Source organism: Nerophis lumbriciformis, linkage group LG02 (genome assembly GCF_033978685.3).
Source record: "Nerophis lumbriciformis linkage group LG02, RoL_Nlum_v2.1, whole genome shotgun sequence".
Classification (NCBI taxonomy): Eukaryota; Metazoa; Chordata; class Actinopteri; order Syngnathiformes; family Syngnathidae; genus Nerophis; species Nerophis lumbriciformis.
The window spans coordinates 9,520,861-9,545,157 of NC_084549.2; the positions used below are offsets into that span (position 1 = coordinate 9,520,861).

The window sequence follows — 24,297 nt, forward strand, 5'->3', positions numbered from 1 at the left end:
ATATATATATATATATATATATATATATATATATATATATATATATATATAAAAAATAAAAAAATAAAAAAATAAAAAAATATAATATTTAATTCAATCAATCAATGTTTATTTATATAGTGTCTCAAAGGGCTGCACAAGCCACAACGACATTCTCGGTACAGAGCCCCAAAGGGCAAGGAAAACTTACCCCAGTGGGACATCGGTGTGAATGACTATGACAAACCTTGGAGAAATGTATTTATTTATTTTTTCCCTTTTTTTCAGGAACACTAATTTTCTATTTTTTTTTTTTTTTCGGATTGGTGTTTCCTGAAAAAAAAAAAATATATATATATATATATATTTTTTTTTTTTTTTCAGGAAACACTAATCCAAAAAAAATAAAAAAATAAAAATATTTTAAAAAATTATATATATATATATATATATATATATATATATATATATATATATATATATATATATATATATATATATATATTTTTTTTTTTTTTCTTCTTCATTTTTTTTTTTCGGAATAGTGTTCTTGAAAAAACACATATTATACAGTAAATTTTTACAGCTAAATGTGTACATATAATTTATACACACATACACATTGGCCCCCCCAGACACAGTCAAAATATTTGCCCAGCTCTGACTAATATGAATTGCTCACTTTTAGGCTGATTCCAGATCCCAACAAGCACTAAGGCGTTTATTTAAAGCAAGACATCGCCAACTACTGGCCTGGCATGCATACTACAAACGTCAGTCATGTGTTCAAGTTTGGGCAAGGTGTTGACAGTGTCGTCTGCACTTTCGAAAGGCGTCCACAGGTTTATTAAAAGCAGCGCTGCCTTAAAGCGGAGACGCAGCGACACAAGGCGAGGCTGTTAACGATCAATTAGAAAAAAAAAACTTGTTAAAAAAACCTTTCTCGGAATCAGGAGCGGTTCAGCGATGTGTTCTGTTTTTACTCGGGTGTTGTTGGGATACGCGTGGACGTCACACACACACACACACACACACACTTGGAGTCAACATTAAAAAGCTCGGGCCGTCTGAGACCGCGGTTGTGAAGTGGTGGCCACATGCTAATAGGCCAATTATGTACATCCTGTCGTGGCGCCGTGCCATTTTTAAGCCGCGGCGTTGCATTAGCGCCGTTGTATTTTGACACTTCGGGGCTGGATTTTCCAAGTGAATGTATTACTGATGAATGTGCCTGCTTTAGGGGCTGTTTGTTTTGTTTTTTTTCCCCTTCCCAACCATTGGCAAAAGTTTTCCGCCGGGAAGCACGCACTGTTTGAACCACAGGGCATCCATCATTTTGTCACTATTCTGCACCCGGCCACCTAGGAAATGAAAGAGATGAAGAGGGGGGGGGGAAATAAAAATAAAAAAAAGAGAGGGAGCAGCAGCCAAATGGTGTCACTGCTATACGCCAAAGCCTGCACCTTAAATTGCCCCGCTCGCACAAAGCCAGTGACTGGCTCCTTTGAGCACCTCACATAAATTTGACAGTGATGTGGGTTTTTTTGGGGGGGGGAGGCGGGGCTCCGTGGGCAGTAAATGCTAATGTAATTAACAACGCTGGGGTCCTTGACATCCGCCCTTTTGACACCTGACCGATATTGAAGCCCTGCTGGAGCACTTGGCCGACGTGACCCCGTCGCTGCGGTACCTCAGCCTGCTGGGGAACGAGGCCTGCCCCAACCAGCTGGTCAGCCCGGATAAAGACGAGGACGACTACCAGAGATACAGGTCAGTTCCACGGGGCGCAAGTGCTCGACAAAAAAAAAAATGCACTGAAAAATATTTGTTAGCTCTGAACGGCACCCTGTTTATGTGTGAGCGAGTTTTAGTTGGGAAAGGTGGTGATTATTATCAACAAGAGGCGGGCGGAGCCACGGTGAGACATGGCGTGCGCACACCTGCTCGTGAATGTTGACTTCACGGGTTTATTTATGGGTTTTTTTGTCCGTTAGGAATACGCAAGGTGGCAGTTATCATGAACAACTGGTGGGAGAGGCGGTCGCTTTAATTGTACTTGTATGTGTCCACATGTGCTTGTGTGTTAGCAATAATACAGTAAAGTTTGTGGATTATTCTGAGTTGTTTTATTTATTTCTCATACGCAAGGTGGCAGTTATCATGGACAACTGGTGGGAGGGGCGGTCGCTTTATTGTACTTGTATGTGTCCACATGTGCTTGTGTGTTAGCAATAATACAGGAAAGTTTGTGGATTATTCTGAGTAGTTTTATTTATTTCTCATACGCAAGGTGGCAGTTATTATGAACAACTGGTGGGAGGGGCGGTCGCTTTAATTGTACTTGTATGTGTCCATATGTGCTTGTTTGTTAGCGATTAAACAGTAACATTTGTGGATTATTCTGAGTTGTTTTATTTATTTCTCATACGCAGAGTGGCAGTTATCATGAACAACTGGTGGGAGGGGCGGTGGCTTTAATTGTACTTGTATGTGCTCACATGTGCTTGTGTGTTAGCGATAATACAGTAAAGTTTGTGGATTATTCTGAGTTGTTTTATTTATTTTTCATACGCAAGGTGGCAGTTATCATGGACAACTGGTGGGAGGGGCGGTCGCTTTAATTCTACTTGTATGTGTCCATATGTGTTTGCGTGTTAGCAATAATACAGGAAAGTTTGTGGATTATTCTGAGTTGTTTTGTTTATTTCTCATACGCAAGGTGGCAGTTATCATGGACAACTGGTGGGAGGGGCGGTCCCTTTAATTGTACTTTATTGTGTCCACATGTGCTTGTGTATTAGCGTTCATACAGTAAACTTTGTTGATTATTCTGAGTTGTTTTATTTATTTCTCATATGCAAGGTGGTGGTTATCATCACTAACTGTTAGCGGGAGAAACGACATCAGTTGTATCGGTCATGCTTTGTACAGCCATAGTTGTTGGTGTCCTTTGAGTTTGTGGATTATTTTTGAGTTGTATGGACTTATACTATGCAGTGAAACGGTTATCACTACCAACTGGTGAGAGAAGTAATCACATTATTTATCAGGCAGGTATGTGCCATATGCTCATGCATGAGCAACCACACCCTGGGTTTTGCCTTTGCTGGATTGTCTTGAGTTTTTCTGTTTATTCCAAATTTGTGAGGTGGCAGTTATCATGGACAACTGGTGGGAGGGGCGGTCGCCTCAATTGTACTTTATTGTGTCCACATGTGCTTGTGTGTTAGCGATAATACCGTGAACTCTGTGGATTATTCTGAGTTGTTTTATTTATTTCTCATACGCAAGGTGGCAGTTATCATGAACAACTGGTGGGAGGGGCGGTCACTTTAATTGTACTTGTATGTGTCCATATGTGCTTGTGTGTTAGCAATAATACAGTAAAGTTTGTGGATTATTCTGAGTTGTTTTATTTATTTCTCATACGCAAGGTGGCAGTTATCATGAACAACTGGTGGGAGGGACGGTCACTTTAATTGTACTTGGAAGTGTCCATATGTGCTTGTGTGTTAGCGATAATACAGTAAAATTTGTGGATTATTCTGAGTTGTTTTATTTATTTCTCATACGCAAGGTGGCAGTTATCATGAACAACTGGTGGGAGGGGTGGTCACTTTAATTGTACTTGTATGTGTCCATATGTGCTTGTTTGTTAGCGATTAAACAGTAACATTTGTGGATTATTCTGAGTTGTTTTATTTATTTCTCATACGCAGAGTGGCAGTTATCATGAACAACTGGTGGGAGGGACGGTCGCTTTAATTGTACTTGTATGTGTCCATATGTGCTTGTTTGTTAGCGATTAAACAGTAAAGTTTGTGGATTATTCTGAGTTGTTTGATTTATTTCTCATGCGCAAGGTGGCAGTTACCATGAACAACTGGTGGGAGGGGCGGTCGCTTTAATTGTACTTGTATGTGTCCATATGTGCTTGTGTGTTAGCAATAATACAGTAAAGTTTGTGGATTATTCTGAGTTGTTTTATTTATTTCTCATACGCAATGTGGCAGTTATCATGAACGACTGGTGGGAGGGGCGGTCACTTGAATTGTACTTGTATGTGTCCATATGTGCTTGTGCGTTAGCAATAATACAGTAAATTTTGTGGATTATTCTGAGTTGTTCTATTTATTTCTCATACGCAAGGTGGCAGTTATCATGAACGACTGGTGGGAGGGGCGGTCGCTTTAATTGTACTTGTATGTGTCCATATGTGCTTGTGTGTTAGCAATAATACAGTAAAGTTTGTGGTTTATTCTGAGTTGTTCTATTTATTTCTCATACGCAAGGTGGCAGTTATCATGAACGACTGGTGGGAGGGGCGGTCGCTTTAATTGTACTTGTATGTGTCCATATGTGCTTGTGTGTTAGCGATAAAACAGTAAAGTTTGTGGATTATTCTGAGTTGTTTTATTTATTTCCCATACGCAAGGTGGCAGTTATCATGAACAACTGGTGGGAGGGGCGGTCGCTTTAATTGTACTTGTATGTGTCCACATGTGCTTGTGTGTTAGCGATAATACAGTAAAATATGTGGATTATTCTGAGTTGTTTTATTAATTCTCTAGGAAAGTTGGCAGTTATCATGAACAACTGGTGGGAGGGGCTGTCCCTTTAATTGTACTTTATTGTGTCCACATGTGCTTGTGTGTTAGCGATAATACAGTAAACTTTGTGGATTATTCTGAGTTTTTTTTATTTATTTCTCATATGCGAGGTGGCAGTTATCGTCACTAACTGGGAGCGGGAGAAATTACATCAGTTGTATCGGTCAAAGTTGTTGGTGAGCAGTCATACAGTGTCATTTGAGTTTGTGGGTTATTTTGAGTTGTATGGACTTATACTATGCAGTGAAACGGTTATCACTAACAACTGGTGAGAGAAGTAATCACATTATTTATCAGGCAGGTATGTGCCAAATGCTCATGCATGAGCAACAACACCGTGGGTTTTGCCTTTGCTGGATTGTCTTGAGTTTTTCTGTTTATTCCAAATTTGTGAGGTGGCAGTTATCATGGACAACTGGTGGGAGGGTCGGTCACTTTAATTGTACTTGTATGTGTCCACATGTGCTTGTGTGTTAGCGATAATACAGTAAAGTTTGTGGATTATTCTGAGTTGTTTTATTTATTTCTCATACGCAAGGTGGCAGTTATCATGAACAACTGGTCGGAGGGGCGGTCGCTTTAATTGTACTTGTATGTGTCCATATGTGTTTGCGTGTTAGCAATAATACAGTAAAGTTTGTGGATTATTCTGAGTTGTTTTATTTATTTCTCATACGCAAGGTGACAGTTATCATGAACAACTGGTGGGACGGGGGATCGCTTTAATTGTACTTGTATGTGTCTATATGTGCTTGTGTATTAGCGATGAAACAGTAAAGTTTGTGGATTATTCTGAGTTGTTTTATTAATTTCTCATACGCAAGGTGGCAGTTATCATGAACAACTGGTGGGAGGGGCGGTCGCTTTAATTGTACTTGAATGTGCCTACATGTGCTTGTGTGTTAGCAATAATACAGTAAAGTTTGTGGATTATTCTGAGTTGTTTTATTTATTTCTCATACGCAAGGTGGCAGTTATCATGAACGACTGGTGGGAGGGGTGGTCGCTTTAATTGTACTTGTATGTGTCCACATGTTCTTGTGTGTTTGCAATAATTCAGTAAAGTTTGTGGATTATTCTGAGTTGTTTTATTTATTTCTCATACGCAAGGTGGCAGTTATCATGAACAACTGGTGGGAAGGGCGGTCGCTTTATTGTACTTGTATGTGTCCATATGTGCTTGTGTGTTGGCGATAATACAGTAAATTTTGTGGATTATTCTGAGTGGTTTTATTTATTTCTCATGCGCAAGGTGGCAGTTACCATGAACAACTGGTGGGAGGGGCGGTCGCTTTAATTGTACTTGTATGTGTCCATATGTGCTTGTGTGTTAGCAATAATACAGTAAAGTTTGTGGATTATTCTGAGTTGTTTTATTTATTTCTCATGCGCAAGGTGGCAGTTATCATGAACAACTGGTGGGACGGGGGATCGCTTTAATTGTACTTGTATGTGTCCACATGTGCTTGTGTGTTAGCAATAATACAGTAAAGTTTGTGGATTATTCTGAGTTGTTTTATTTATTTCTCATATGCAAGGTGGCAGTTATCATGGACAACTGGTGGGAGGAGCGGTCGCTTTAATTGTACTTTTATGTGTCCACATGTGCTTGTGTGTTAGCGATAATACAGTAAAGTTTGTGGATTATTCTGAGTTGTTTTATTTATTTCTCATACGCAAGGTGGCAGTTATCATGAACAACTGGTGGGAAGGGCGGTCACTTTAATCGTACTTGTATGTGTCCACATGTGCTTGTTTGTTAGCGATAATACAGTAAAATTTTGTGGATTATTCTGAGTTGTTTTATTTATTTCTCATACGCAAGGTGGCAGTTATTATGAACAACTGGTGGGAGGGGCAGTCGCTTTAATTGTACTTGTATGTGTCCACATGTGCTTGTGTGTTAGTGATAATACAGTAAAGTTTGTGGATTATTCTGAGTTGTTCTATTTATTTCTCATAGGCAAGGTGGCAGTTATCATGAACAACTGGTGGGAGGGGCGGTCGCTTTAATTGTACTTGTATGTGTCCATATGTGCTTGTGTGTTAGCGATAATACAGTAAAGTATGTTGATTATTCTGAGTTGTTTTATTTATTTATCATACGCAAGGTGGCAGTTATCATGAACAACTGGTGGGAGGGGCGGTTGCTTTAATTGTACTTGTATGTGTCCCCATGTGCTTGTGTGTTAGCAATAATACAGTAAAGTTTGTGAATTATTCTGAGTTGTTTTATTTATTTCTCATATGCAAGGTGGCAGTTATCATGGACAACGAGTGGGAGGGGCGGTCTCTTTAATTGTACTTGTATGTGTCCACATGTGCTTGTGTGTTAGCGATAATACAGTAAATTTTGTGGATTATTCTGAGTTGTTTTATTTAATTCTCAAATGCAAGGTGGCAGTTATCATGAACAACTGGTGGGAGGGGCGGTCGCTTTAATTGTACTTTTATGTGTCCACATGTGCTTGTGTGTTAGCGATAATACAGTACATTTTGTGGATTATTCTGAGTTGTTTTATTTAATTCTCATAGGCAAGGTGGCAGTTATCATAAACAACTGGTGGGAGGGACGGTCACTTTAATTGTACTTGGAAGTGTCCATATGTGCTTGTGTGTTAGCGATAATACAGTAAAATTTGTGGATTATTCTGAGTTGTTTTATTTATTTATCATACGCAAGGTGGCAGTTATCATGAACAACTGGTGGGAGGGGCGGTTGCTTTAATTGTACTTGTATGTGTCCCCATGTGCTTGTGTGTTAGCAATAATACAGTAAAGTTTGTGAATTATTCTGAGTTGTTTTATTTATTTCTCATATGCAAGGTGGCAGTTATCATGGACAACGAGTGGGAGGGGCGGTCTCTTTAATTGTACTTGTATGTGTCCACATGTGCTTGTGTGTTAGCGATAATACAGTAAATTTTGTGGATTATTCTGAGTTGTTTTATTTAATTCTCATATGCAAGGTGGCAGTTATCATGAACAACTGGTGGGAGGGGCGGTCGCTTTAATTGTACTTTTATGTGTCCACATGTGCTTGTGTGTTAGCGATAATACAGTACATTTTGTGGATTATTCTGAGTTGTTTTATTTAATTCTCATAGGCAAGGTGGCAGTTATCATAAACAACTGGTGGGAGGGACGGTCACTTTAATTGTACTTGGAAGTGTCCATATGTGCTTGTGTGTTAGCGATAATACAGTAAAATTTGTGGATTATTCTGAGTTGTTTTATTTATTTCTCATACGCAAGGTGGCAGTTATCATGAACAACTGGTGGGAGGGGCGGTCACTTTAATTGTACTTGTATGTGTCCATATGTGCTTGTTTGTTAGCGATTAAACAGTAACATTTGTGGATTATTCTGAGTTGTTTTATTTATTTCTCATACGCAGAGTGGCAGTTATCATGAACAACTGGTGGGAGGGGCGGTCGCTTTAATTGTACTTTTATGTGTCCACATGTGCTTGTGTGTTAGTGATAATACAGTAAAGTTTGTGGATTATTCTGAGTTGTTTTTATTTATTTCTCATATGCGAGGTGGCGGTTATCGTCACTAACTGGGAGTTGTATCAGTCAAAGTTGTTGGTGAGCAGTCATACAGTGTCCTTTGAGTTTGTGGATTATTTTGAGTTGTACGGATTTATACTATGCAGTGAAACGGTTATCGTTACCAACTGGTGAGAGAAGTAATCACATTATTTATCAGGAAGGTATGTGCCATATGCTCATGCATGAGCAATCATACCGTGGGTTTTGACTTTGCTGGATTGTCTTGAGTTTTTCTGTTTATTCCACATTTGTGAGGTGGCAGTTATCATGGACAACTGGTGGGAGGGGCGGTCGCCTCAATTGTACTTTATTGTGTCCACATGTGCTTGTGTGTTAGCAATAATACAGTAACCTTTGTGGATTATTCTGGGTTGTTTTACTTATTTCTCATTTGCGAGGTGGCGGTTATCATCACTAACTGGTAGCGGGAGAAACTACATCAGTTGTATCGTTTATGCTTTGTGCAACCATAGTTGTTGGTGAGCAGTCATACAGTGTCCTTTGAGTTTGTGGAGTATTTTGAGTTGTATGGATTTTTACTATGCAGTGAAACGGTTATCATTACCAACTGGTGAGATAAGTAATCGCATTATTTATCAGGCTTGTATGTGCCATATGCTCATGCATGAGCAATCATACCGTGGGTTTTGACTTTGCTGGATTGTCTTGAGTTTTTCAGTCTACTCCAAATGTGTGAGGTGGCAGTTATCATTATTTTGCTTTTGGTAGATTTATGAGTTTGGGGCCTTTTATTTATTTATGTTACTTGCATGGTGGAAGTTAACTATTAGGAGAAGCAATCACATGGGCTTTGAATTTATGCATGATTTCCACCTTTTTGTTTATTTTTAATTTTAAAAGGTGGTGGTTATGTTTAACAGCAAGTTAATTGTTTGAGATATGTTGTGCGCACACGTACTAGTTCCTGAGCATTCATACTGTACTGTGGGCTTTATTTTGTGGGATTATTTTTAGTTTTTCTCTCTACTACAGAAATACAAGGCGGCGGTTGTTTTAAATAACTGGCGGGAGAATCAGTCACTTCCACAAGGGATTGTTTTTGTGGATTATTTTGAGTTTTTCTATTCATTTCTACTATGCACAGAGGCGGTTATCATTACTTACTGGTAGGAAGAGTGATCACATGAGTTAATTCATTCATTTACGACCATAACGTGTACTTTGACTTAATGGGTTATTTTGAATTAAATATATATTTTTTTAAATGCACTGTAACAACTGTCATTAATAACTGGCGAGACAAGCATCAGTATGAATTGTCCTAATGCATGACTTACCGTGGGTTTTAACTTTATGAATCTTGTTTTTTTTGTTTTTTTTCCTGTTTACTACTTATAAGCCTACATGTGCTTGTGTATTAGCAATTATCCAGCATACTTTGACTTTGAGCATCACTTTAGTTTATATTAATTTCTGCTCTCCAAAAGAGGTGGTTATCATCACTAACTGGTAGGAGGAAGTATAGCATCAATTGTTTCATTCATGCTCTGAGCACACATGCTTGTGTGTGAGCAACCATACAGTGTGTTCCAGTGGGCTTTGACTTTATGTATCTTTCTGCTTATTTCAGTTATAAAAAGTGGTAGTTATTATTAATAACAGTTGGGAAGAGCCATGGTGAGACATGAGACATGGTGTGCGCACACATACTCGTTAATGAGCGGACATACTGTGGGCTTTGACTTTTTGCAATTGTTTTTGTTTTTTCATTTTATTACAAATACGCAAGGTGGTGGTTATCATTAGTAACCGTTGGGAGGAGCGGTTGCTTTAATTGTATGACACTTGTTCTGCCCACATGTGCTTGTGTGTTAGCAACCATACAGCAGACATTGACTTACTGTTGGATTGTTTGAATTTATTCCGTCTATTATATATATTTGAGGTGGCGGTTATCATTAATAACGGGTGGGAGGAGCAGTCTCTTCCATTGTGTGACACTTCTACACACACGTGCGTATGCGTTGGCAATCACACTGCAGACTTTGACTCCGGGTTGTTTTGAGTCTGTTCATTTACTGTTGTGTGAGGTGGAGGTTATCATTAATAACTGGTGAGAGGAGCAGTCCCTTCAATCGTGTGCCACTTCTACACACACGTGCGTACGCGTTGGCAATCAGACTGCAGACTTTGGATTATGTTGAGTTTGTTCATTTCTGTTGTGCGAGGTGGAGGTTATCATTAATAACTGGTGAGAGGAGCGGTCCCTTCAATTGTGTGAGACTTCTACACACACACACACACACACACACACGTGCGTATGCCTTGGCAATCATACTGCAGACTTTGAATTATTTTGAGTCTGTTAATTTCTGTTGTGCGAGGTGGAGGTTATCATTAACAACTGGTGGGAGGAGCGGTCGCTTCAATTGTATGACATTTCTACACACACGTGCGTATGTGTTTGCAATTATACTGCAGATTTTGGATTATTTTGAGTCTGTTCATTTCTGTTGTGCGAGGTGGAGGTTATCATTAACAACTGGTGGGAGGAGCATTCTTTTCAATTGTGTGACACTTCTACACACACGTGCGTCTGCGTTGGCAATCATACTGCAGACTTTGACTCCGGGTTATTTCGGGTCTGTTCATTTCTGTTGTGCGAGGTGGTGGTTATCATTAATAACTGGTGAGAGGAGTGGTCCCTTCAATTGTGTGACACTTCTACACACACACACGTGCGTGTGCGTCGGCAATCGTACTGCAGACTTTGAATTATTCTGAGTCTGTTCATTTCTGTTGTGCGAGGTGGAGGTTATCATCAATAACTGGTGGGAGGAGCGGTCCCTTTAATCGTGTGACACTTTTACACACACATGCGTATGCCTTGGCAATCATACAGCAGACTTTGGATTATTTTGAGTCTGTTAATTTCTATTGTGCGAGGTGGAGGTTATCATTAATAACTGGTGGGAGGAGCAGTCCCTTCAATCGTGTGACACTTTTACACACACGTGCGTACGCGTTGGCAATCAGACTGCAGATTTTAGATTATTTTGAGTCTGTTCATTTCTGTTGTGGGAGGTGGCGGTTATCATTAATAACTGGTGGGGGAAGTGGTCCCTTCAATTGTGTGACACTTCTACACACACGTGCGTATGCTTTGGCAATCATATTGCAGACTTTGACTCCGGGATATTTCGAGTCTGTTCATTTTTGTTGTGCGAGGTGGAGGTTATCAATAATGACTGGTGAGAGGAGTGGTCCCTTCCATTGTGTGACACTTCTACACACACACACACACACGTGCGTATGCGTTGGCAATCGTACTGCAGACTTTGGATTATTTTGAGTCTGTTCATTTCTGTTGTGCGAGGTGGAGGTTATCATCAATAACTGGTGCGAGGAGTTTTCCCTTTAATCGTGTGACACTTCCACACACACACACACACACACACACACACACACACACACACACACACACACACACACATACACACACACACACACACACACACACACACACACACACACACACACACACACACACACACACACACGTGCGTATGTGTTGGCAATCATACAGCAGACTTTGGATTATTTTGAGTCTGTTCATTTCTGTTGCTCGAGGTGGAGGTTATCATTAATAACTGGTGGGATGAGCGGTCCCTTCAATCGTGTGACACTTCTACACACACGTGCGTATGCGTTGGCAATCATACTGCAGACTTTGACTCCGGGTTATTTCGGGTCTGTTCATTTCTGTTGTGCGAAGTGGTGGTTATCATTAATAACTGGTGAGAGGAGTGGTCCCTTCAATTGTGGGACACTTCTACACACACACACGTGCGTATGCGTTGGCAATCATACTGCAGACTTTGAATTATTTTGAGTCTGTTAATTTCTGTTGTGCGAGGTGGAGGTTATCATTAACAACGGGTTGGAGGAGCATTCCTTTCAATTGTGTGACACTTCTACACACACGTGCGTATGCGTTGGCAATCAGACTGCAGACTTTGAATTATTTTGAGTCTGTTAATTTCTGTTGTGCGAGGTGGAGGTTATCATTAATAATTGGTGGGAGGAACGGTCCCTTTAATCGTGTGACACTTCTACACACACATGCGTATGCCTTGGCAATCATACAATAGACTTTGGATTATTTTGAGTCTGTTCATTTCTATTGTGCGAGGTGGTGGTTATCATTAATAACTGGTGGGAGGAGCAGTCCCTTTCAATCGTGTGACACTTCTACACACACACACGTGCATATACTTTGGCAATCGTACTGCAGACCTTGGATTATTTTGAGTCTGTTCATTTCTGTTGTGCGAGGTGGAGATTATCATTAATAATTGGTGGGAGGAACAGTCCCTTCAATCGTGTGACACTTCTACACACACATGCGTATGCGTTGGCAATCATAGTGCAGACTTTGACTCTGGATTCTTTTGAGTCTGTTCATTTAGGTTGCGCGAGGTGGAGGTTATCATTAATAACTGGTGGGATGAGCGGTGCCTTCAATCGTGTGACACTTCTACACACACACACACACGTGCGTATGCGTTGGCAATCATACAGCAGACTTTGAATTATTTTGAGTCTGTTAATTGCTGTTGTGCGAGGTGGAGGTTATCATCAACAACTGGTGGGAGGAGCGGTCCCTTTAATCGTGTGACACTTCTACACACACACACACACGTGCGTATGCGTTGGCAATCATACTGCAGACTTTGAATTATTTTGAGTCTGTTAATTTCTGTTGTGCGAGGTGGATGTTATCATTAACAACTGGTGGGAGGAGCATTCCTTTCAATTGTGTGACACTTCTACACACACGTGCGTATACCTTGGCAATCATACTGCAGACTTTGACTGCGGGTTATTTTGAGTCGGTTCATTTCTGTTGCCCAAGGTGGAGGTTATCATTAATAAGTGGTGGGAGGAGCGGTCTCTTCAATCGCGTGACACTTCTACACACACGTGCGTATGCGTTGGCAATCATACTGCAGACTTTGACTCCGGGTTATTTCGAGTCTGTTCATTTCTGTTGCCCGAGGTGGAGGTTATCATTAATAACTGGTAGGAGGAGCGGTCCCTTCAATCATGTGACACTTCAACACACTCACGTGGATATGCGTTGGCAATCATACTGCAGACTTTGACTCCGGGTTATTTTGAGTCTGTTCATTTATGTTGTGCGAGGTGGCGGTTATCATCAACAACTGGTGGGAGGAGCATTCCTTTCAATTGTGTGCCACTTCTACACACACGTGTGTATGCGTTGGCACTCATACTGTAGACTTTGACTCTGGGTTATTTCGAGTCTGTTCATTTCTGTTGTGCGAGGTGGTGGTTATCATTAACAACTGGTGAGAGGAGTGGTCCCTTCAATTGTGTGACACTTCTACACACACACACGTGCGTATACTTTGGCAATCGTACTGCAGACTTTGGATTATTTTGAGTCTGTTCATTTCTGTTGTGCGAGGTGGAGGTTATCATTAATAATTGGTGGGTGGAACGGTCCCTTTAATCGTGTGACACTTCTACACACACATGCGTATGCCTTGGCAATCATACTGCAGACTTTGACTCGGGGTTATTTCGAGTCTGTTCATTTATGTTGCGCGAGGTGGAGGTTATCATCAATAACTGGTGCGAGTAGCGGTCCCTTTAATCGTGTGACACTTCTACACACACACACACACACGTGCGTATGCGTTGGCAATCATACAGTAGACTTTGGAATATTTTGAGTCTGTTCATTTCTATTGTGCGAGGTGGAGGTTATCATTAATAACTGGTGGGAGGAGCAGTCCCTTTCAATCGTGTGACACTTTTACACACACACACGTGCGTATACGTTGGCAACCGTACTGCAGACCTTGGATTAATTTGAGTCTGTTCATTTCTGTTGTGCGAGGTGGAGGTTATCATTAATAACTGGTGGGAGAAGTGGTCCCTTCAATCGTGTGACACTTCTACACACATGTGCGTATACGTTGGCAATCATGCTGCATACTTTGACTCCGGGTTATTTCGAGTCTGTTCATTTCTGTTGCCCGAGGTGGAGGTTATCATTAACAACTGGTGGGAGGAGCATTCCTTTCAATTGTGTGACATTTCTACACACACATGCGTATAGGTTGGTAATCATACTGCAGACTTTGACTAAGGGTTATTTTGAGTTGGTTCATTTTCTGTTGTGCGAGGTGGTGGTTATCATTAATAACTGGCAATAACTATGTAAACAAGCATATTTTAGGTGGTGTGCGTGTGCTGTGAACCACCCCAAAGAACCTCCTGAAGAAGTGGTGTGTAAAAGTGAAGCCACAAGGCAGGCGTTGACAAAGAAGTAGCGTGTTTAAGCGTGTTGGCAGTTTTGTAAGTCAGGTGTGGGCTGATGTCTTGTCCTCCAACAAGCAAACTGCCCTAAAAGCTTTGTCCCCCCCCCCCCATCTTCCACTCCAAAATGTATTTCATGTGTGACTACTCCGCACCTACCACAAATGAGTGTTTACTAGCCCGCCCGAGCAGAGCGGAGGATGCATTAAACATCGAGCCGTGCAACATGACCACCATTTGTCAGGGTCCTTTACATGAAACGTGATAAAAGGGCGAAAAGCGTCCTTTCTTTTTGTCTGTTTCAGCCCCTAAGTGCTTGTTTCTGACTCCGTCTTGCCTATTAATCATTTACCAGCCCCTGTCTTTCTGGAATAATATTCCATCTCCTTCCCCCCCGCCCGCCCCATCACGTGTCACATAGTCAAACGTCAGTGTGAGCGTCATGCAGAGTCCACGTCGGACAAGGTCAGGCTGCATGCGGGTCCAGACAGCTCCGGGCCCTTCGGGCGAGACATGGCCGGGCCCCGTTTCCCCCCCCAAGTGGAACATCCCGGCGCGTTCTCTAATTAGCGCGATGACATAGAAACGTGCAATTGACCCACACAGCGTCGCAGTGGTCAAACGGCCCCACGCTCAGTGGCCACTTGTGGTACTGCAACAACAAATGAAAGCTATTATTGTACACATACAGTATTTACCCTTATTAAGTTATTATGTCGGTGTTAAACAAGCTTGAAACTAGGCATCAAAACTACATTTTCTGCTTCGCAATCATCTTTTCTGGTTTTAACACAATTGAAAACAAACAAACTAGTTATTATATGTCAGAATCGCATTGGGAGCATTTTAAAACCATTATTAAAACAGTCATTGGGTTTTTCTTTTTGAGTATCAATCTTAATTGTCATACACGTGAAAGAAGATTAACAAAACAAAACAAAAAATAATATTATATATATGTATATATATATATATGGTAACACTTTAGTATGGGGAACATTTTCACCATTAATTAGTTGCTTATTAAAGTAACAAAGACTTGTTTTAGAATTATTTGGACACTAGGGGAACATATAAGGGTTAGGGTTACTAATAAGCAATAATTGTGAGGTTATTGAGGGAACACTCTTAGTTAATGGCTTACTGGTTGTATAATAAGGCCATGCAGAATAAGGCATTGATAAGTACTTAATAATGACTAATTAAGAGCCAATATGTTAATAATTTGCATGTTAATAAGCAACTAATTAATGGTGAATATGTGTTCCCCATACTAAAGTGTTAATATATATATATACAGTATATAAAAAAATAATATATATATATATATATATATATATATATATATATATATATATATATACGTATATATATATATATATATATATATATATATATATATATATATATATATATATATATGTATATGTATATGTATATGTATGTGTATGTATATATATATATATATATATATGTATATATATATATATATATGTATATATATATATATATATATATATATATATATATATATTTATATATATATATATATATATATATATATATATATATACATATATATATATATATATATATATATATATATATATATATATACACACACATATATAATAATAATAATAATAATAATGGATCACTTAATTTTAAGAATTAAATATTAAACCCATCATTTTAATATTACAATGTTTCATAGTTGTGTGAATCTTTGTGTTCCTAATGATTCAATCAGATTCCAATTCCGATTCCTGGGGTTCACGATTTGATTCAGAATCAATTCTTGATTCAACACGATTTTCTAATCAAACCGATTCTTGCAATTTATTATTAGGTATAATGATTAATAATTAAACTTTTTTTTAAACCGGTTACAGGTTAGAAAAAGCTCCTTCTGGTTGCATAAAAATGCCCTAAAAATGTATTGATTTTTATAAAAAATGTAATAAAATAAAAACATTTTTGAAAATTATCAATCCATTTAGATTTGGGATGAATAAGAATCAATATTTGGATGTGAATCACATTTTTGTGCACCATAGTTTTCCATATTCCTGTTATTGTACCGTGTATTTATATTTAAATAATGAACATTATTTTTTTGTGTATTTAATTTCATCATAAATAATGAGTACTGTAATAAAAAACATTACAACAACACTTAAAACATTATTCCGAGCATCTTGCGGTGTCTTTAAAAGCGCTACAAACATCGATAAAAAAACACTCCCTCATCTCTAAGCACTTTATTAAATTTAACGATAAACGATTATATACAAGTCAGGCCCCGTATCTCGTTAAAAAAAAACATCCTTAATCATCACACAAGTGTAAAAAAAATAAAAAAATAAAAACATGCTATAAAATGTAAAGCCAGTGATATAAACTATTATGTATTGCGCAGGCATATTTAATCCTGCAAGGTTGTGATTACATTTTACAACCTTTGGAGGTATTAGCATGATTTATGTGTGACACCGCTCAGTAAAATCTACACAAGACGTGTACTCAAAGTGTTCACTCAGTGCATGATCTTTAATATTGTTTGATCATTTCAATAATACCCTTAATAAGTGGACGATAACATTTATTGTCATCAGACACACTTTGATTTGCGGTCAAAAAGTTGACTTTTGCCGTTTCTCTTCATCACTCGTGCCGCACGCATCACATCCTTCCCCACCTTTTTTGGGTCCTGACACCCGGCTTCCTCTCTCCCTGCCTGCCTGCCCCATGAAAGGATCTGTTGTCATCTATGTATTCCTGCCATTATCTTTTGACGTTCCACTCCCCGCCCCCCCGCCCCCCAGCACCAGCATCCCACCCCAATGAAAGACAGAGTGTCTGAAAGCTGGGAGAGAGATGCTGTGATGCTGTCGGAATGACAGCTCTGGCAGACGGGCAGCATCTCCTTTCATGCTATTTATACGAAACTTCTTCTCATCACCTTTGAAGGTTATTACCTTCAAGGAAACATCATTAACTCTAACATTAATTCCGCATCCTCGTTATATCTGTAAACACTGTTGTGCTTTTGTTGTTTCTCGCATTTAAATAGAACTTGGTTTCGGTTATTGCTTGCGCTCAGAAGACTATGAATAGTACACTAGTGCACTGAATAAAACAATATAAACACATGTTTTTTTTGTTTTCAATATTACTTCCAATTGAACCTTTTTTTTTTTTTTTTTTAAATATGGCAAAATATTATACACCTAATTTGATACAATAATATATAAAATAACACAAAATAAATTCTGTTTTAAATATTAAAACAATTTAATTGCTCAGTGTATGTCCTAACCTGATCCACCTCATTAAAAAAACAACAAAAAAAATTCAAATATTATTGAAAAAAAAGAAAATCAAAATTGCTTATCTGAGGTTGGGTCGCGGGGACAGCAGCCTAAGCAGAGAAAGTTACTATTTTCCATAACAAGTTTTTTTTTTATTATTATTATTATTATTGTAAAAAAGTTTAATCTCAAAAACATAAATATTAACTTCCTTTTGGTTTGATCATTATTTTTTAAATTGAAGTGGCATATCCTTGCATTTGAATAAAAACAACATTTTACAAAATGAAATAATAATGTTATTTTATAAGGTGGCCCTGTGATGAGGTGGCGACTTGTCCAGGGTGTACCCCGCCTTCCGCCCGGATGTAGCTGAGATATGCTCCAGCGCCCCCCGCGACCCCGAAGGGAATAAGCGGTAGAAAATGGATGGATGGATGGATTTTATAAGGTTATATGCCCTAACCATTTATTTTTGTAATATGGTAAAACATTCATTCTAAATGCATAAATATTACAACTTGTTGTGGTTTATCACTATTTTTCAAATTAAAGTGACACATCTGTGCATTCAATTCAAACACAATGCAATTAATTAACAAACAAGCAAAAAAATAAATAAATTAAAAATATATATAAATATATATATGTGTATATATATGTATATATACTACGTCAGGAAACAACACAGAGGCAATGTCATCCCTACAAGCCTGTTTCGCAAGTTTCCCTGTTTTTTAGGGTATTTTTCAGGAGAAAAAAAAAAGATTTCCCTGCTCTTCAGGGGATTTTTCAGGAGGAAATATCCCCTGAAGAGCAGGGAAACGTGCAAAACAGGCTTGTAGGGATGAAATAGCCTCCGTATGTTTTCCTGGCCTAACGTATATTCCGCTCTACCTCGGTATTGAGCACTGTATAACAGAGTAACCTATATATATATATATATATATATATATATATATATATATAATTTTTTTTTTTACAATAATCAGGAAAAAAAAAAGTTAAGGGCATAGAGAATTGTTTTTAAATAATAATCGTAATATATATATATGTATATATATATATATATATATATATATATATATATATATATATATATATATATATATATATACATATATATATATATATGTATATATATATATATATATATATATATATATATATATATATATATATATATATATGTATTGATTTTTTTTTTTTTTTATTAAGTTGTAGACCTGCTCACTGTGTAAAGTGCATTGAGATAACTTCTGTTGCGATTTGGTGCGATATAAATACATTAAAATTGCACTGAATGACCATATATTTTACAATAATTAATCCGACCAAAAGTAGGTTTGATATTTATGTAAAACATTTTTTTACAATAATCAGGAAAAAAAAAAGTTAAGGGCATATATAATTTTTCTTAAATATCAATCGTAATTTACATATACATGTATATATATATATATATATATATATATATATATATATAAATTACGATTATTATTTAAAAAACATTTTAAAAAAAATAATTCTATATGCCCTTAACTTTTTTTCCCCTATATATATATATATATATATATATATATATATATATATATATATATATATATATATATATATATATATACATATATATATATATATATATATATATGTATGTATGTATGTATGTATGTATGTATGTATGTATGTATGTATGTATGTATGTATGTATGTATGTATGTATGTACGTACGTACGTACGTACGTATGTATATATATATATATATATATATATATATATATATATATATATATGTAAATTACGATTATTATTTAAAAAAAATTCTATATGCTCTTAACTTTTTTTTTTCCTGATTATTGTAAAAAAATGTTTTACATAAATATCAAACCTACTTTTGGTCAGATTAATTTTTGTAAAATATATGGTCATTCAGTGCAATTTTAATGTATTTATATCGCACCAAATCGCAACAGAAGTTATCTCAATGCACTTTACACAGTGAGCAGGTCTACAACTTAATTAAAAAAAAAAAAAATCAATACAGTAAATTAAGCAAAAATGCTTAATAAAATTAACATATTTATAAAGAGTCACTAAATGACAAATGTACTTTTATAAACAAAATTCTATTATAAACACTGAATACGTAAAAATGAATAAATACCATTTATGGATGGGTCTCCTACACTGTACTGCACTACACAATATGTTGTTATTTTTCTTTACAGGTATTTTGTTCTGCACAAGTTGCCCAATCTTAAGTTCTTGGACACCAGGAAAGTCACCAGAAAAGAAACCATGGAGGCCCAAGCCAGAGGAGCGTTCATGAAGGTGGTCAAGCCCAAGTCCGACACTGTAAGTTCAGACCCCTTTCTCCCCTGCCGGTGTCTAACTGGAGAGGTCCTCATACACTGCCCTCTGAGTACTGTGTGTGTGTGTTAGTGTGTGTGTGTGTGTGTGTGTGTGTGTGTGTGTGTGTGTGTGTGTGTGTGTGTGTGTGTGTGTGTGTGTGTGTGTGACCACGGGCTGACCTGATTCCGTATGCATGAGCTCAGATCAAAGACGACGGGCGGCTGTCCGGTCCGGCTTGTGTCGGCCGGCGTGACGTGGCTGGCGATTGGAGTGACAGCTCACGTGCACGCCCGCTCGCCGCCGCTTAATTATCCCTTCTGCTCTTGTTTTGGGCCACACAGACCAATTAGAGGCCGGGGAGGTTCTTTGATACCTCAGCGCTCATTTCTCACGCCTTGATTTGATTGCGTCTAATTGCTGGGTTATGAAATATTTAGCCTCCTTGAGCGCCTTTTTTGTTGTTTAGCCTTCAACGTAATGCTTGAAGTTATTTTCATAATTGTCAAAGGCTAGTTACAGTCATGGTCAAAAGTTGTTTGGTTTAGTTTAGTCTTTATTTGAAGGGACAATGCACAGAGACATTAAGTTCAAAGACAGATATGTTCTGTACCAGATTATAGCTAAACAACAAAAATGCTCTCAAGGATAAATATAATACACATTAAGTTGATGTGTCAAACATAGTGGCCACCTTATTGGCTGTGTGAGCAGCTTTAATTGCTCCAAAGCCACTTTTTAATTTAAATTGTGAATGAAGATTAATCTGTTAGACTTTTCTTGTTTGTTATGAGGTCGTTCCATTCCTTTATCGCTTTATAGAATGACGGTAACCATAGGGCCGCAAATGGAACACAGGGCAGGGTCTTTTAATATGAGCAGTAAAACATTAAATATCAATTGCAAAGAGGAGCTGAACTAATAATATAGATGCTAACATAAATAGCATGCAGCTAAAAACATAGTGGCTAACGACTATAGCATGGGAATGATCAAATAAGCTGATATGTGCCTGCAATATGTTTAGTTTAGTTTAGTCTTTATTTGAAGGGACAATGCACAGAAACATTCCGCTCATAGACAGATATGTTCTGTACCAGATTATAGCTAAACAACAAAAATGCTCTCATGGATAAATATAATACACATTAAGTTGATGTGTCAAACAAAGTGGCCACCTTATTGGCCGTGTGAGTAGCTTTAATTGCTCCAAAGCCACTTTTTAATTTCAATTGTGAATGAAGAGTAATCTGTTAGACTTTTCTTGTTTGTTATGAGGTCGTTCCATTCCTTTATCGCTTTATAGCATAGGACCGCAAATGGATCACAGGGCAGGGTCTTTTAATATGAGCAGTAAAACATTAAATATCAATTGCAAAGAGGAGCTGAATTTAATAATAGAGATGCTAACATAAATAGCATGCAGCTAAAGGCATAATGGCTAACGACTATAGCATGGGAATGATCAAATAAGCTGATATGTACCTGCAATATGTTTAGTTTAGTTTAGTCTTTATTTGAAGGGACAATGCACAGAAACATTACGCTCAAAGACAGATATGTTCTGTACCAGATTATAGCTAAATAGCTCATTTCCATCTGCAGTCCCTGGCTACCTAAATTAAAGGGATACAAAAATCATGCGATAAAATTATGACAATAAAATCATACCATAGCATGTAATCAAATTAAGAAAAGTCATAAAATGCCCTTTCATGGACACATACTTAATATACAATACAACCACACCTCATTTACATCATAACACAAAGACAATACATGCTCTTGTTCACATCTGTCATCATTTGTAAAAACAACCATGATTTTAACAGACACACCTCACAATTTACAACAAAAATGCTCTCATGGATAAATATAATACACATTAAGTTGACGTGTCAAACATAGTGGCCACCTTATTGGCTGTGTGAGCAGCTTTGATTGCTCCACAGCCACTTTTTAACTTCAATTGTGAATGAAGAGTAATCTGTTAGACTTTTCAAGTTTGTTGTGAGGTCGTTCCATTCCTTTGTCGCTTTATATGAAAAGGCTGGTTGTGCAAAATATGTTTTACATCTGGGTCACAGCAGATGTAAACTGGACAAAGTGCTTAAGTGGCGCTTGTAAAAAAACATAATGTAATGGCTGTCTTGAGTTTCCAATAATTTCTACAACTCTTATTTTTTTTGTGATAGAGTGATTGGAGCACATACTTGTTGATCACAAAAAATATTCATTAATGTTGGTTCTTTTATGGGTCTGCTGAAAATGTGACCAAATCTGCTGGGTCAAAAGTATACATACAGCAATGTTAATATTTGCTTACATGTCCCTTGGCAAGTTTACCTGTAATAAGGCGCTTTTGGTAGCCATCCACAAGCTTCTGCTTGAGTTTTTGACCACTCCTCTTGACAAAATTGGTGCAGTTTAGCTAAATGTGTTGGTTTTCTGTTATGGACTTCTTTCTTCAGCATTGTCCACACGTTTAACCCTTGTGTAATGTAGATGTTTAACTTACCCCAATAAACATCTGTTCAGTATTTTAACATAAAAGTGTTTGATTGTGAGGCATCAAAAGTCACAAAATGCAACGGGTCCATCAGACCCACAAACGCTGGCTGAGTAACAACAATATGAACGTTGCACGGAAAATATCTCTGCCAGTTTCTGCATCCCACAGGGATTCTTCTTTTGTGTTTCTGCACCTGCGGTTCCCACACAATGTTGCAACATTGTTTGTCAACACTGTCTGCTCTCATTTTCTCGCACATTTTGACCCCCTGCCATACTTGCCAACCTTGAGACCTCCGATTTCGGGAGGTGGGGGTGGGAGGTGGGGGGCGTGGTCGGGGGTGGGGCAGGGGGCGTGGTTAAGATATATATATAAGAAATACTTGACTTTCAGTGAATTCTAGCTATATATATTTATTTTATTACATATATATATATATATATATATATATATATATATATATATATATATATATATATATATATATCTATATCCATCCATCCATATATATATATATATATATATATATATATATACATATAAATAAATAAAAGATATACTTGAATTTCAGTGATCATTTATTTACACATATACACACACATAACACTCATCTACTCATTGTTGAGTTAAGGGTTGAATTGTCCATCCTTGTTCTATTCTCTGTCACTATTTCAGAACACACACATTATACAAATATACATTATAAAATCAATAAGAAAACGGGAGCTCTAATGTGGGAGTCTGAATTAGGATCCGAAGTTCCTATATAAACATTGCGCACTCACGTCGCCTTTTTGTAATGATTACTGCAGCTGTGCACTGGATTCATTCACAAATACAAACTACAACTCACAAACACTTTAGAGTTAGGCTCCACCATCAGAATGTGTACTTAAACTTATAAAGATCACATGGATATTATTCAGTGAGTTGATTCACCAAAACTAACCTGTTATACAGGAGGAAAAAGCACACAGGACGTTTCAATTGTTCACAGACTGGTCGCGCTCATCAGAATGACAAGACACTTCCGGTCTGCAGGTGATAGCATTCAATTGGGAATAAACGCCCTACTGCCCCCTACTGACCAATGTGAATACTGATAAATGTGTAATGACAGCTCCAAAAACGAATTCAAACCACAAAATAAAATAAATAAATCAACACAAAAATGTGACACATTATGGGTGGGTCACATATGCATGTACAGTAGATGGCAGTATTGTCCTGTTTATATTGTGAGAAAGCGGACGTGTGAACAGGCTGTCAACACGTCACTCAGGTCCGCATGGAGCTGGAGGGGGCGTGGCCTCCAGCTCCGCCTGAATTTCGGGACTTTTTCCGGAGAAAATTTGTCCCGGGAGTTTTTCAGGAGAGGCGCTGAATTTCGGGAGTCTCCCGGAAAGTCCGGGAGGGTTGGCAAGTATGCCCCCTGCTGATCTGTGTACCTACACTCTGTCCTCCTCCTGTCTAGGCCTGCTGTGTGTGTGTGTGTGTGTGTGTGTGTGTGTGTGTGTGTGTGTGGTACACAGAACATTAATTTCCACACTTCTATTAGCCCCGGGTCCAGTGGACCCGGACATCTTATATGTAATAGAAATGTGTAGGGAGGGGTGTATGGTGTGTGGTCATTAAAGATGTATTCTGATATATGTCCTTCACAGAAAATGAGC

At 37.9% G+C, this 24,297-nt stretch overlaps 1 protein-coding gene across 1 annotated transcript in view; it reads left to right on the forward strand.

Annotated features, from left to right (window-relative positions):
• The window catches only part of lrmda (leucine rich melanocyte differentiation associated), an 864,842-nt gene that overhangs the window by 554,616 nt on the left and 285,929 nt on the right, over positions 1-24,297 (forward strand). The window contains exons 4-5 of the mRNA XM_061935510.2: positions 1,610-1,749; positions 19,992-20,118. Coding sequence (XP_061791494.2) covers positions 1,610-1,749; positions 19,992-20,118 — 267 coding nt within the window. The remainder of the gene's footprint in view (positions 1-1,609; positions 1,750-19,991; positions 20,119-24,297) is intronic.